The 15,236-nt window shown below is 50.3% G+C and overlaps 1 protein-coding gene across 1 annotated transcript in view; it reads right to left on the bottom strand.

Annotated features, from left to right (window-relative positions):
• The window catches only part of PTPN14 (protein tyrosine phosphatase non-receptor type 14), a 121,213-nt gene that overhangs the window by 39,690 nt on the left and 66,287 nt on the right, over positions 1 to 15,236 (bottom strand). Inside the window, exons 5-8 of the mRNA XM_004387521.2 lie at positions 10,617 to 10,687; positions 9,225 to 9,312; positions 4,459 to 4,547; positions 472 to 559 (exon numbers count right to left, since the gene is read on the bottom strand). Of these exons, the coding sequence (XP_004387578.1) occupies positions 472 to 559; positions 4,459 to 4,547; positions 9,225 to 9,312; positions 10,617 to 10,687 (336 nt within the window). The remainder of the gene's footprint in view (positions 1 to 471; positions 560 to 4,458; positions 4,548 to 9,224; positions 9,313 to 10,616; positions 10,688 to 15,236) is intronic.

The raw sequence follows: 15,236 nt of genomic DNA, 5'->3' as shown, positions 1-15,236 counted from the left end.
CACTCCTTGGAAACCCTATGGGGCAGTTCCACTCTGTCCTACAGGGTCACTATGAGTTGGTATCGACTCAACGGCAATGAGTTATTTTTTAGTTAGTGGCTAGCCTGAAATGAAGGAGCCCTGGTGGCACAGTGGTTAAAGCACTCAGCTGCTAACCTAAAGGTCAGTGGTTCGAACCCACCAATCACTCTGAGGGAGAAAGATGTGGCAGTCTGCTACCATAAAGATTTATAGCCTTGGAAACCCTATGGAGCCGTTCTACTCTGTCCTATGGGGTTGCTATGAGTCAGAATTGACTCAGTAGCAGTGGGTGGATCCTGAAAGGGTCAATAATAGTTTGGACAAGTACTGGAAGGTATGTTTTCAACAGAATATTTAGCCTCTCAAGAAACGGAGATCAAGGGAAGACGGTGAGCTGAGAAGTCAAACAGCACGCCGCCTGCTGGAGCCGGCATCTGTCGTGGTGCTCACCGTGTGAAAGAGGGCGGTCTCTTCTTTGCTGATGAACTCCACTAGAATGGTGGACTTGTTGTGAGTAATATTCCCGACGTCATGCCACCTGGCCGAAAGAAATGGAATGCGTTTACCCAGCAGCATTTACGACTCAGCGCAAGAGGCCATCTGCGAACGTCAAGTCTCGTTTTACAAATTATGATGTAACGATATTTTTTAAAGCTAAGTGTTCCTTCTCTCAAAACAGAATAGAAAATGAAACATGTATCTACTTAAACAGCTGAACAGCCTTTGTAAAATATATCCAGACGTCACTCTTCATAAAGTATAGTTTGGTGGTGTAGTGATTAAGAGCTCGGCTCCTAATCAAAGAGTCAGCAGTTCGAATCCACCAGCTGCTCCTTCGAAACCCTATGGGGCAGTTCTACTCTGTCCTACATGGTCGCTATGAGTTAGAATCGACTCCATGGTAATGGGTTTTCTAAGTTTACAAGGAAAGTGCGCAAGGGCATTTTGCTGCCATGTTTTCCATATTTCCAAACTGACAAGGCTTTTTAACACTGGGGGGCACAGTATTAAAAGGTCCTGCTTACACAGGCACGGAGGCTGAACAATCCACACATATTCTGTGCTGCTATGTGCGGTACAGGTTACTTCTGCCACTCAGAGAAAACACCTAGAGAGCATTTAAGGTGTTTACACTGTTGTGATCGAAACAAACCACAAAAAATCAAACCACTGCCTTTGTTTTCCTCGTGGAAACCTTACCTAAAATGAGATCCACAGGAATAACCTCCAGAAAAGTGAAGATAAGCTGCTGCTTCTCATTCTACTTGGAGCCAGTTTCTAAGCACCTTCTACTACCTGCAGTCCCTGCGTGTACAAACGGTTAACACGCTCAGCTGATAACCAAATGGTTGGCTGTTTTAGTCTACCCAGAGGTGCCTTGGAAGAAAGGCCTGCCAATCTACTTCCGAAAAATCAGCCACTGAAACGTTATGGAGAGCAGTTCTACTCTGACACACACCGGGTCGCCATGAATCAGAATCAACTTGACAACACCTGGTTTTGGGTTTACTACTACCTACCCTTCACTCTGGAGGAGTCCTGGTGGTGCAGTGGTTAAGCGCTTGGCTGCTAACCCAAGGGTGGGCAGTTTGAACCCACCAGCTGCTCTGTGGGAGAAAGACCTGGCAATCTGCTTCCACAAAGATTACAGCCTAGAAAACCCTAGGGGGCAGTTCTACTCTGCCCATTAGGGTCACCAGGAGTCGGAATCGACTTGACAGCACTGAGTTTGGTTTATGGGTTTACCCTTCACCCTGTGCCCTGATGTAGAATTCCCTCCCCACAGCTGTTTTACTCCACTGTGCTGCTGCTCATCCCACTCCCACCATCCTCTGCCTAGCTAATTCTCAGGAGCACCCTCTCTAGAAAGCCATCCCTCATCCCCAGCACCCCTCTCTCCATAATACACGGCGTAGCCTTCTGCTGCTCACCACACTGCACTAGTTCTTTATTTCTGTAACTGGATCCCCAGCTAGACCATGCCAGTCCTCAGGCCCCCGTGCCCTGAGTAAGGACTCTGCCTTCCTCATCTCTGTACTCCGAGACTGAGTCAAATGCCTGTTACCTAGCAGACACTCAAGAAAGGTTTGCTGAAAGAATTAAAAGTAACAATGTTGCCTCTCGGCTGTGTGAAGTAGGACTCTTTTATCAACTCTCCAGGTAGACAAGGCAGCTCTTCGTGCTCCTCCTTTAGAAAGGGGGCAGTTCAGGCACAAGTGAGTCCATGACTAAGCTGCACGTGTTCTTTCTGCCCATCAGTGCAGCATGAGTTCTAGACCTGTGGTTTCCCGACTTTCGCCATCACCTTGCCACGACACCAGCACCACTGTGTTTCAGTCCACCTGCTGGCAGTACTGCCTACAGGTGCTCAGCACAGCTTGCTGCCCGGTCTGTGATCCTATCAGATCATAGCAACATGAGCTCAACATGGACATGCTCCTCAGGAAGGCCTCTAGGGATGAGAGGTATTTGGTTTCCCCAGCTCCGTTCCTTGAAATCGACTGCCAGACCTCTGGATACTGCCTTGTCCCATCACACGACATCACCTAGCGGCATAATTAACATGATACCACACTGGTGTGGTTGTTATTGCCACTGCGTCAATTCTGACTCAGTGACCCCATGTGACAGAGCAGAACTGCTCCATGGGGTTCTCTAGGCTGCAGTCTTTCTCCTGCAGGGCCACTGGGTGGGTTCAACCTGCCAACCTTTCGGTTAACAGCCAAGTGCTTAACCATTGTGCCACCAGGGCTCCTTACATGATACTCCAAAAACCAAAACCCCGTTGCCATCGAGTGGATTCCAACTCATAGCGACCGTACAGGACAGAGTAGAACTGCCCCTACGGTTTCAAAGGAGCACCTGGTGGATTCCAACTGCAGACCGTTTGGTTAGCAGCCATGGCTCTTAACCACTACGCCACCAGGGTTTCCTACATGATCCTATAAACCAAAAAAACTAAACCTACTGCCGTCAAGTTGATTCCGACTCACACTGACCCTACAAAACAGAGTGGAGCTTCCCCATAGGGTTTCCAAGGCTGTGATCTTTACGGAAGCAGACTGCCACATCTTTCGGTTAGAAGCTGAGCGCTTTAACCACTGCACCACCAGGGCTCCTTCCATGATACTGTAGTGGAAGTGAATTCCCATCTTGTAGGGGTTTTCCATCATGTGCCAGAGAGAGAAGTCTAGAAGCAGTTCCTCATGAACGTGCACGAGCTGTGAGGGTCTCATGGTCACCCGATTTAAAATCTCTCTCTTCTTCTATCCCACCTCAAAGGCTGGAAGGCAAGACTGGTCCACTTCTCCTCTCCAGGCTCAAGGAGAAACCAGAGTATCAGTTTAGATAGAGAGAACCGTGTGGGGTAAGAATTCCTGGATAGCTTCGACTGGGAATAAAAATGTATAGTTATCACTCTCTACATAGTTATATACTTTACCCAGTTGACTCATAATTTGCTGTAGGTACACAGAGCTGATTCTGAATCAGTAACAAAGTTTACTGTGTAGCCCCAAGGAGCTCCTGCCCACTCACACTTCAACCGTGCCTCTATCAAAGACGGGTGAGACGATCCTAAAATAACAGCAGGTGGGGACCTAGGGAAACTGAAGCCAGTCAGAAAGCTTTTGTTCAGAAAACGGTCTCAAAAGGACCTGCGGTAGCTGCCGACCCACAGAGTACATGGCTGGCCAGGATTTACTTCCAAAAGCTGGGCTCTGCTTGGCCTGAGAACCATCTCTGGTCGTCTGCCCATCAGATGCACTGTTCTCCCGGCACATGATGGGCCACACTGCCCCGGTCAGTGAGCATGTGGGTTCTTAGAAATTTACGGGCACCAACATGAAGCACGCTCATGGACGTGTGACAGGGTTGTCACATCCCAACACTGTTGTTCTACTCCGTTAACTGGAGAACAGGGTCAAGTGTCAAAACAACAAATAGCACCAAGGTCCTTTAAGTTATTATCATGATAATAACGTGGTTGCTCCCTCAAAACAAACGTTCAGCAATAATCTTCTGTGGTTACTAACAAAACGTGGGTTCACCCTTCTAGCACGCGGGGACAGGCAGGCAGTGCAGGACAATGGGGAGAAGCCAGACTGGATTTAACAACCAGTCACGGACGATCCCACAAAGGCAACCAGCAGGCTCCTCAAGTCCAGGTCTACTCCCAGCCTCGGAGGGGTCTGACAGTGTTTCCTGGGTCAGGTAGGACGCGAGCCTCCCCCTCTTCCCCAAACAAGCCTCCAAGAAAAGAGAGATGAATTTCTCCAGCGCTGCTCAGACCCCACAGAGGGCTGACCTTATCCGACTGAAGCAATGTTCTCCCCTGATTCAGTTTAGCCCTTCACTCATCCAGATAGTGTCAATGTGTTTTCTAGAGTCCCTTGGGAAAAAAGAAGGAGAAAAAGGAAAAAGACACATAAGACTTACCTGTATATGACTGCTTGTCTTCCAATTCTGTTTCTCACGAAAATCCCCATAAAGAAAATACCGAGGTGCACACCGTTTCCATGATTGTCCTGCATAAGATCGACAGACGCTTGTGATGAAACAGATGCCCAGCGGTCTTCCAGAACCAAACACTTGGGCCACAGCCTACCGCACCCACACCCCATTTCTCGCCCACAACTTGCATGAATCATAAACAGCATCACCATCGTGGTACAAGGTGACCATCTGTTTGCGGTGGTGGGGGGGGGAACCTCACCCCACAACACGTCCTAACCAAACCAGCTGCTGTTGAGTCGATTCTAACTTGTGGCGACTTGTGTCAGAGTAGAACTGTGCCCCATAGGATTTTCAATGGTTGTGATCTTTTGGAAGGAGATCACCAGGCCTTTCTTCTAAGGCACCTCTGGATGGATTCAAATCGCCAACTTTTCAGTTAGTAACCGAGCACTTAACCATTTGCACCACCGAGGACTCCTCTGCACATCCTAGGGGACCATATATTTTTATGTTCTTTTTTCTCAACTTGTCACATTTCCTGTTTAAGGGAGAACATTAGGATTTTCTTGTATTTGATGTCTGTCTGGATTTTCTCTTTCACAAACTATCTATTAATACCATTTTTAACTCTGTTTTTTTTTTAATTTTTATTTTTTTTAACAATTTGAAGAGTTAACTATTCTCCAGTGCTTACATAAAAGAGGCAAACAGCAGACCCTGGCCCTCTGCCTTCTCTCGCCAGAGTCAGCGACGTGCACCTCTTAGAGCTGTGATGTGTGTCTAGTCCTTTCCGTTTAGAACCTCATACTCCTTGGTTCCAGGAAATATTCTCCAATTACTACCTCTGCTCGCACTGTTAAGAACTTTCATCATTCGGATGACGAACGTTCTGGACCCGACCTCTTGTTTTCTTATCTCCTGCCCCTCAGTTTCCGTTTCTTTCTTTTTTGGTGAGATTTTCTCAGTTTTATCTTCTACCCTAGGTTTTCATTTCTGATACCATATTTTTAATTCCTGAGAGTTCCTTTATCTAGCGCTCTATTCCGTCAAGGATACGATGTTCTTTTCTATCTCTGAGACTCAAGAGGACAGTGTTGCGGGTGGGGAGCGTTTCCTCTCTTGCTGGGTCTCTGTGTTCTCCTGGCTGTCTCCATCTTTCTGGTTCAGAGTCTCACATAGGATGACACCTGGCTGTCTGCCCACATTTACGAGTAGGTGCTAAATGATGGTGGGAGCTTTAGGGGCACAGGTGAGCCTTGTGAACTGCCAGTGCTCTGTCTGGGCTTTGGCTGGAGACCCCAGAGGTCTCAGCTTCGGTCTGGTCTCTTGGTCTGGTCAGGTACCTCGAGTCTCCTGCACAGGAGGGCATACCCTGGTCACCAGTGTTCTGACAGCACGAATGGGAACCAGGCTCCTGTAGGTACACTTTCACTCTGACCCCTTGCTTTCACTGGTGGGGAGGGTCCTCCTTATGGAATGAGAAGGGAACAGAGGCCACGTACTAAGCCTAAGATGGAAAAGAAGGACCTCACATTTCCCCAAACTGTTGTTTTTGCTGTGTTCCACTGAGCCAATTCTGACTCATAGCGACCCTACAGGACAGAGCAGATCCGCCTCATAGGGTTTTCTAGGCTGTAATCTTCAGGGGAGCAAACCACCAGTTCTTTCTCTCACAGAGCAGCTGGGTGGGTTCGAACAGCTGACCCTTCGGTTAGCAGCCAAGCACTTAACCATTGTGCAACCAGGCTCTTTACTTCCTCAAATGTGTATATCCATCCTGAATACTTGATCCCATTTAAGACACAAAGCAGACAGGTTCCCTTCTCACTGACCTCTTCTGACCCCACCCACCAAAGCTTATGTTAGAACAAGGAATCCTTTTAACAGGAACAGAGAAAGGGCAAGGCAACTGCCTGTGGCTAAAGCAGAGAGAGAGGTGAGGGAGGAAGGACTATGAAGGAGGAAGAAAACTGCCTTGGTGATTGTGGGAAGCTAAAAAGGTAAGTTTTACTTTGGAGAAATGTGCGAAGGAGATGGGAGACGCAGGACTGAAAGAGAGGAAACTTCACAGAAAGAACTTCCACAGGTTATGTGCCCTGCGTAGGACTTCCACAGGTGTCGGGTGGTGAGGGAAATATGGAAGCCCAGTTCACCAGGGTGGGGCAATGGGAAAAACACACAATGTCTCTGACCAGGATGCTGGGGTCAAGGCAATGGCCAACGTTTACAGCTCAGCTGCTAACCAAAAGGTCAGCAGTTTGAATCTACCAGCTGCTCCCTGGAAATCCTAGGGGGCCGTCTACTCTGTCCTACAGGGTTGCTAGGAGTTGGAACTGACTCAACAGCAACGCATTTGGTGCTTTTGGTTTAAGTTCAACTTGGAGTTCCTGGGTCCTGCAAACAGTTAATGCTCTCGGCTGCCAACTGAAAGGCTGGTGATTCAAGTCCGCCGAGAGGTGCCTTCAAAGAGAAGCCTGGTGATCCACTTCCAAAAAATCAGCTGTTGAAAACCCTCTAGAGCAGAGCTCTACTCTGACACACATGGGGTGGCCGTGAGTTGGAAGCGACTCAGTGACAACTGATAACTTGTTCCTCGTTAAGTTCAACTTAGCAAAGGATCGAGCCTCCGGACTCTGACCTACCCATCCCGGAAGCACCATCCCTGGTCCACGTGCTCCAGCATTACGGGAGCAGTGTGGGCAGCAGCCTCACCTCTTTGGGGGGACGAAGCGAGGCGGATCTGTCTGAAAGGTTCTCTCCCAGCCTTAGAAAGTTTTGAGAGCGGCAGAGTGGTTAAGAGCTATGGCTGCTAAAACCAAAAGGTTGGCAGTTCGAATTCACCAGCCGCTTCCTGGAAACCCTATGGGGTGGTTCTACTCTGTCCTATAGGGTTGCTGTGAGTCGGAATCGACTCGACGGCAACGGGTTTGGCTGTATTCATGGGGAAGCCCACGTGAAGTAAAAACGTTCTTCCCTATCATGTGTCCCTATCGTGCCTGTCACTTTTTCTGGTCTAAGGGCCTGCACTCACCCCGAGAAACAGCAGCAGCACTGTCTTTCCTGCCGGCTCCTTCCCTCACTTCACAGCTGCCCACATCTCCGCCCCCGCCCCCACTGCTGCCCCCACCCCTCACAATGGGCTTCCAGGCATTGTGTGGCCTGGAGGTGGTCCCCGTGGTCATGAACAGATATGGGGAAAAAGGAGAAGTGCGGCCAAGTGTTACCAGCCTGCAGGGAGTGAGTCAGCAGTGCGGGTCTGCCCACTCAACACAGGCTACAGGATCCGCCTGGGAACCCACCCCGCCAAGGAGCAAACGAGAAAAGCATCAGCACCAGGCACAGTGGGGTTCAACCCATCTCCATGCCCGTTTCCCACGGCTCAGGATTACTGAAAACAAAACAAGCGTATGACCACGACCACCAAACTCGCAACTTTCAGGGATTGGAAAGTCAGTTTTCTAGAACTGGAGAAACGTTTACTCTGATTTTTCAATGACCCAAAATATCACGAGATATATGGGCTGCTGAAATGTGCGTGGGATGCAGATGGCTTCGGAAGGCATCACTGCAGGGAAAACAGATTCCAACCCTACCAAGGGCAGCCACTAGAGAAACAAAAGAAAATTAAACAAATCTAAAAAAGAGCCATTTGGCCCTTCTGCAAGCTGTGGCCCTGCCCCATCCTGCTTGATGCACACGGACAGTTCTCATGACGGCAAACGAGCAACCGAGGGGGACAGAGCACCTGGAAAGCAGCCAGCGGAGCTAGTCTGCAGTGAGTTGTTTGTGCTAAAACTGCAGGCTTCTCCCAAACTGCTGAAATGTGCTCGTCGCTTTAGGATTCTGATAAAACTCCATTTTCCGTAAAGTTGGTCAGCGCAGAGAGGAAAATGAGCTTGGACGTGGGCTCAGCCCTATAAATGACCCTGGGCCATGACCCCTGACCACACCCACTTCAGGAGGCACGCTGGCTGCGCAGGACATTATGAGCTGTAACAGTTTCCAGAGCACACCAGCAGGGCTGGGGACCCACAAGGAGGGCTCCACAGAGCTGGAGATAAAGTATGGCTGGATACAGGGAACGCTTCATTCCACTGCACAAGCAAATTCTCCCTCTATGTGCTCAAGGAAGAAGAGAGAATGCGGATGAGGAAGAAACTGCTGGGGCCCAGGAGTTATTAATGCCCATGTGACATTAGCTACTTGTCCCTTTGAAAGGCTGGGTGTGTGCCTTGGTATCTTCAAGGCACAAGATGGGCTGGTGTTGGGAACTCGCTTAGAACGTTGTCTTCGAAATGACATGGGAAACTTTAGAATCGCTTATTTAAGAAAACGTGTTTGCTTTACCCAAAGTGAATCAGACTCACCAACTAAACGCCATGCAGCAATCAGGAGCGAGTCGAGCCGTGCTGGCCCCCCCGCTAACCATGCTGTCTTGTTTTTTGGTTGTTTGTTTTTTCCTTTAAACGGTTGGGCCCTTGGGGGAGCCCACGGGTGGCACAAGTGGTCAAATGCTTGGCTAGTAACCAAAGGTTGGAGGGTTTGAACCGACCTAGAGGTACCTCAGAAGAAAGGCCTGGCAATCTGCTTCTGAAAGATCACAGCCCTTGAAAATCCTATGGAGCAGAGTTGTACTCTGACACATGACACATTCCAGCATGAGTTGGAATCAACTTGACTGCAACTGGTTTTGTTCTATTTGGGGCCTTCTGAGAGGGCTAAAGCAAAGACAAGCCAGGGTGGGTTACCTTCACAGGGAAGCTTTCCTGTCCAAACCCATCCAAACGTTCCACTTCATTGATGTACATGAGTTCTGCTTCCGCTGGCAGGATTCCACTAAAATCAAAATAGCATGAAAGGAGGGAATGGTGAAGGGCCACCACATCCGCGGGAGACCCCCTCCCGACAGCCCCGTTTCTGGGAAGAGCAATCATCACCCAACCTGGAGCATTTGGTGAGTTACTAATTCATTACCACAGTCCCCAGGAGCCACTGACTCAACACGGAATAACAAGAGGGAGGTGACAATATTTACATAAGAGTCACAGCCCTATAAATGATACATAATTATTCCATGAATAATGCTGCCTGCTTTAACCAGGAAAGTTACTTTTCTCTCAGCTGGGTGAAATCGCCACTATTAAAACAAACAACAACAAAAAAAAAAAAGGGGAAAAGTTTGATCTTGAGAGCCAAGTGGCCAAGAAAAGGGAGCCCGGAACTGCCGGGTCCCACAGCCAGCAGAAGGGGGTTTGCTCTGCACTGGTCCACGGAGCCCTGGCCTCAGGCTCGCTGTGCTTCCTCAGGCTGTTTCCTCCTTTTCCTGGCCCATCTCCCTCCCAGAGGCACCCCGGGAAGGTGGCTCTGGCCTTCCCCTTCCCATCAAAGTAGCTCTTCAGGTCTCACTCCTAGCAGGGGCAGTCCTAGGCTTCCCAGGCTTGGCAACAGAGTTTTAGAAAAACCAGAGAGGAATTCTCCTGGCCAACAACTCCACATTTGTGCGGGTTCTGGTGTTAGAGAAAAAAGGGAAAAGAAAGTTAGACAGCAGGGGAGAGAGGAAGAAAGGAGGAGGGAGGGAGGCAGGAAGCAGGGAGGGAAGGGAGGAAAGGGGAGTGGGGAGGTGAGGGTGAAGGCGGAGAGAGGGAAGAAGCAGGGGAGGGAGGGAGAGAGGGAGGAAGGAAGGAAGGGAGAGAGAAGGAAGAAGAGTGGTAAAGAAAGGGAAGTAGGGAGGAGAGCACAGTCTCAAAGCCACATGCGCCTCTCAGAAGTACAGAGCTTCATCTCACGCTGGAAGAAACAGAACTCTGCTGAGCTGGGCAGGGGCTGGCGTAGGAGGTCAGTGCCCGCTGTCCCACAGACAGGGGCCCTCTGCTGAGCTGGGCAGGGGCTGGGGTAGGGAGGCCGGTTCCCGCTGTCCCACAGACAGGGGCCCTCTACTGAGCTGGGCAGGGGGTGGGGTAGGGGCCCTCTGCTGAGCTGGGCAGGGGCTGGGGTAGGAGGTCAGTGCCCGCTGTCCCACAGACAGGGGCCCTCTGCTGAGCTGGGCAGGGGCTGGGGTAGGAGGCCGGTTCCGGCTGCCCCGCAGACAGGGGTCTCTGCAGAGCCAGGCAGCCCTTGCCCTCTGCCGGCCGCTCGCTTACCTGTGGGCTTTGTGTTCCTGAGCCACCTTCTGAGTCAGCTCCTCCAGAACAGCCTCTTCCAGGGCCAAGTCCTGCAGGAAAAGAAAGCAGCTCAGGCCAAGAGGACTTGGGCATTTGCTGTTTTGCTTGCAAACCTTCAAAGCTCCCTCCTCAGAAGACGCTCATGATGAGCCTGGTATCCTTCATCACTCCTTTACTCCCTCAGGACTAAAGGACTGGGTGTCCATTCTTACTCTTGTAACACAGGTCTCCACAATAACTCGGATATTCCAAGGTATATTTTGGATCACTGCCTAAATTCTGTAGGGCCAGGGAACAGCTTTTTTCTCATTTACCTTCTTCCTATTCGGCCTGCTTCTCAGAATCACTTTTATTAAAAATGCCTTGCATGCATACATGTATTTTTAACGAACAGGTTATGGCCAAACAAGTTTCCAGACCATCATCCATTCAAAAGCCAGGACTCGGAGGGGACTATGCCAGACTCCTGTCCACCCCTGTAAAACTAGACTCCTGTCCACCCTTACAAAACCAGACTCTGTCCACCCCGACAAAACCAGACTGTCCACCCGGACAAAACCAGCAAAGTGAGTGAGGACCATACAAAGGCTATTCCGATGCTACTTGACGGGGTTGATGGGCATGGAGGAGGCAGAGAGGGGGTCGTGATGGCTCAAAGAGCTCATGACCAGCTGTGTTCTACTGGACTCCAGGCCTCGGGATCAACGGTATGCCATCCCCTGTGGGCTCAAGACAGCCGATGACAAATACTTCTTCCCAGCTCCCCTTCAGGATGTCAAGTGGGAATCTTTACACCACGGGAATCGGGGCTGTTAAACACTGACCAGCAAAGCACCGCCTCGGATGGTGGTGTCTGGAGGAATACATCCAGGAGAGAGACAGCAGAGCAACCGGATCCTGAGAGCCGGATGCTGTGATGTTGGGTGCCGTCGAGTTGAACGGGACTCACAGCGAGTCTATGCGACACAGCAGAACTGCCTCGTAGGGTTTCCTAGGCTGTAATCTTTACGGGAGCAGACCCCCAGGTCTTTTCTCCCTTGGAGCTGCTGGGTAGGTTCAAATCACCTACCTTCTGGTTGGAGCCCTGACTGCACAGTGGTTAAGAGTTTTGGTTCACAGCTGAGCACTTAACCATTTGCACCACCAGGGCTCCTTAAGAGCCGGATTGATGTCATTATGGAGCCCCTTTCATCCTTGGTGGGCCTGCGTGGGGCCTGGGAGCTTCCTGACACCGGGCTAGCTGTCTCCAGCCTTCCCAACAGTTGCTTCCACATACCCAGGCTGTAAGCCCTGAGGAAGGACACCTGGTGGCGTGCTGGTTAAGTGCTCAGCTTCGAACTACAAGGTTAGTGATCAGAACCCACCAGCTGCTGTGTGACAGAGATGGGCAGTCTGCTTCCATGAAGATTAGCACTATTGTTGTTAGATGCTGTCAAGTCAGTTCCAACTCATACCAACCCCATGTACAACAGAATGAAACACTGCCCAGTCCTGCGCCATCCTCACTATCGTTGCTATATTTGAGCCCACTGTTGCAGCCACTGTGTCAATCCATCTCGTTGAGGGTCTTTCTCTTTTTCGTTGACCCTCTACTTTACCAAGCAAGATTACAGCCTTGGAAACCCTATGGGGCAATCCTACCCTGTCTTACTGGGTTGCTGTGAGTTGGAATTCACCACACGGCAGCGGGTTTCGTTTTTCAGTTTAAGCGCAGAGAACACAGCTGTCCGCCATTTTCCTCTGCACTCTAGAGAGAGCGTCAGAGGGACTCTGAACAGTGGGATCTGATGATGACACCCTTAGGCTTATCTTGGACATTGGGGGCAGAGGGAGGCAGGGCTAATACTTTCACAGAAAACACCCAAAATACCTCCTCGTCTTGATTCCAAAATATCGAAAGATTTACCTCCAACTGAGTAACTTTTCAGGGATGACACACTCCCGCAATAAACGCACACCTCCACCGCAAGACACACCCCATCTCAAACGCCCGCAATAAACGCGCACCTCCGCCGCAAGGCACACCCCATCTCAAACGCCCGCAATAAACGCGCACCTCCGCCGCAAGGCACACCCCATCTCAAACGCCCGCAATAAACGCGCACCTCCGCCGCAAGGCACACCCCATCTCAAACGCCCGCAATAAACGCACACCTCCGCCGCAAGACACACCGCATCTCAACTCCTTCAAATGGGAAAACAGGCATTTCTTAAAACCAGAAAAATGGAAGTGTAACTATAAGGTGGAAATGTAACAGCTGTGCAGATGGTGGCGAGAACTGACAGAAGGCTGAGGGAATTATAGGCTGCTGACTGTTCACACGGGAACGGATTAATCTGCCATTTCCCGTGTGACCCTTCACCAAAGTGACACACGTCCAGAATAGGAAACAAGCTCAGCACTTTAAGCTGTGGAATAACAAAAAGGAGCACACAAAAAACCCAAACCTGTCGCTGTCGGGTTGATTGCAACTCACAGTGACCCTCCAGGACAGAGCAGAACTGCCCCACAGGGTTTCCAAGGAGCGGCTGGTGGATTCAAACTGCCGACCTTTTGGTTAGCAGCCGAGCTCTTAATCACCGCGCTGTATACGCATGTAGGTATTCAGGAGTAGTGATAATCCAATCCTAATTTTGAAAAGCTAGTGAAAGACATGTGGTAACAGAATAAAGTAAGGATAAGTGAAGACCAAAAAGTGTTCCATTAAACCTCCGCTCCCTACTTTTAAAAACGAAAAAGCCCAAAGGCTCCCCCCGTTGCTACTGTGCTCAACCCAACCACCCCAATCTGGGTCTGGGGCCTCCGTGGGGTATGTCTCAGCCACAGAGAAATGCAAGCACGGCCCTACATGAACGACAAGCAGCAGCCAGCGTGTGTGAGCCAGCGTGTGTGCCTGTACACAGCCGCACACCTGTGGTGTGTCCTGTCTACTTACCTCTGTTCTCTGCTGAAGAAATGCTGTTTGACAAATTCAGTTACTTTGTAAGATCAAACACAGCCGTTTACCATTTGTCCCATCCTCCCCCCTCACCAGAGGAACGCGTTCTTCCCTTTAAAGCTCTGGGGAAACCCAGCAGAACGCTGACAACCTTCCTGGCCCCCAATGCCTGCTCAACTAAGTCAATACCTGGGACTGGCATCCAAACCGTTCTTCACGTGACTCTCTCTTCCCCTCCGCACCCTCCTCCCAGGGTCAAGGTCTCAGACCAACTGAGCTCAAGGCCTTCCTCCTTCCTAACATACACTGCCTCCCGGTCTCCATCTGCTCCCGCCCGCCCTTCCCGCCCCGTGAAAAGTCACCCTGACCTTCAGGTCCCGTCTCAGCTATCACGTCCCTCTGCCTGACTTTCCTGCCCCATAGCCGAGTGGACTAAGCCTTCCTCCTCTGGACAGACGTGTGCTCTGTGCGTCTCCCATCACTCACCCACCGTCTGCTCACGGCGTTTCTCACACTGCACACTCGTCTTTGCTTTACTGTCTCCCTCCCTCCACTTGATTACAGGAACCTCGAGGACAGCAACTCTTCCAGATCATTGAAGGGGCCTGTCACGGGGACCCTTACCAAACCACAGATTACAAATTCTCCACATAGGGTCAGGGATGAATGTTCATCAAAGTGAATGTGTACATTCCAGATTGTCAAACAAGAGTTTTTCATCATGAAAAGCTGGTTCACAGTCATTTGTGCCGTCTGCCTGCCCTGTGTGTGCTGACATTTCACGATGCACACAGTGTGGGCAGCTGGAGGACACACTCCTCAGCACCCTTACACTCTCCCTCTTCAGTATGGCAGCCACTAGCCACACGTGGTTCTCTGCATTCAAATTTAAATTAATTAAAATTTTTTTTTAAAAATTGAAAATTCAGTTCCTGTTGCAGTAGCTACACTGTAAGCACTCAGTAGCCAGAGGTGACTAATGGCCACCGTATTGGACAGCTCCGCTATGGGACATTGCCCTCACTGCAGAAAGCCCTGTGAGGTGGTGCTAGTCTACACAGAGAAAGAATAATCATGCTGACTATAACAACTAAATAAACAGTTACTGCGACTGTATAGAGGAGCCCTGGGGGCGCAGTGGTTAAGAGCTCACCAAAAGGTCGGCAGTTCGAATCCACCACTGCTCCTTGGAAACCCTACGGGGTGGCTCTACCCTGTCCTCTAGGGTCGCTGGAGTCGGAATCGACTCCACAGCAATGCGTTTGGTTTTTTGAGGGTACTGGGGGCGTGGTTCAGTGGTAGAATTCTCGACTTCCATGCCAGAGATCCAGGTTCAATTCCTGGCCAAAGCACCTCATGCACAGCCCCCACCCGTCTGTCAGTGGAGGCTTGTGTGTTGCTACGATGCTGAACAGGCTTCAGCAGAGCTTCCAGACTAAGACAGGCTAAGAAGGAAGACCTGGAGATACATAGTTTTCCGGAGCCCTAGTGGCGCAGTGGTTAAGAGCTCGGCTGCTCACCAAAAGGTTGGCAGTTTGAATCCATCAGCTGCTCCTTGGAAACCCTGTGGGGCAGTTCTACTCTGTCCTATAGGGTCGCTATAAGTCAGAATCGACTCGACGGCAGTGAGTTTTCTGGGTTTTGAGGATGTGTTACATGT

Source organism: Trichechus manatus, unplaced genomic scaffold (assembly GCF_000243295.1).
Source record: "Trichechus manatus latirostris isolate Lorelei unplaced genomic scaffold, TriManLat1.0 scaffold00187, whole genome shotgun sequence".
NCBI lineage: Eukaryota > Metazoa > Chordata > Mammalia > Sirenia > Trichechidae > Trichechus > Trichechus manatus.
This window is presented reverse-complemented; position numbering and strand designations above follow the sequence as displayed.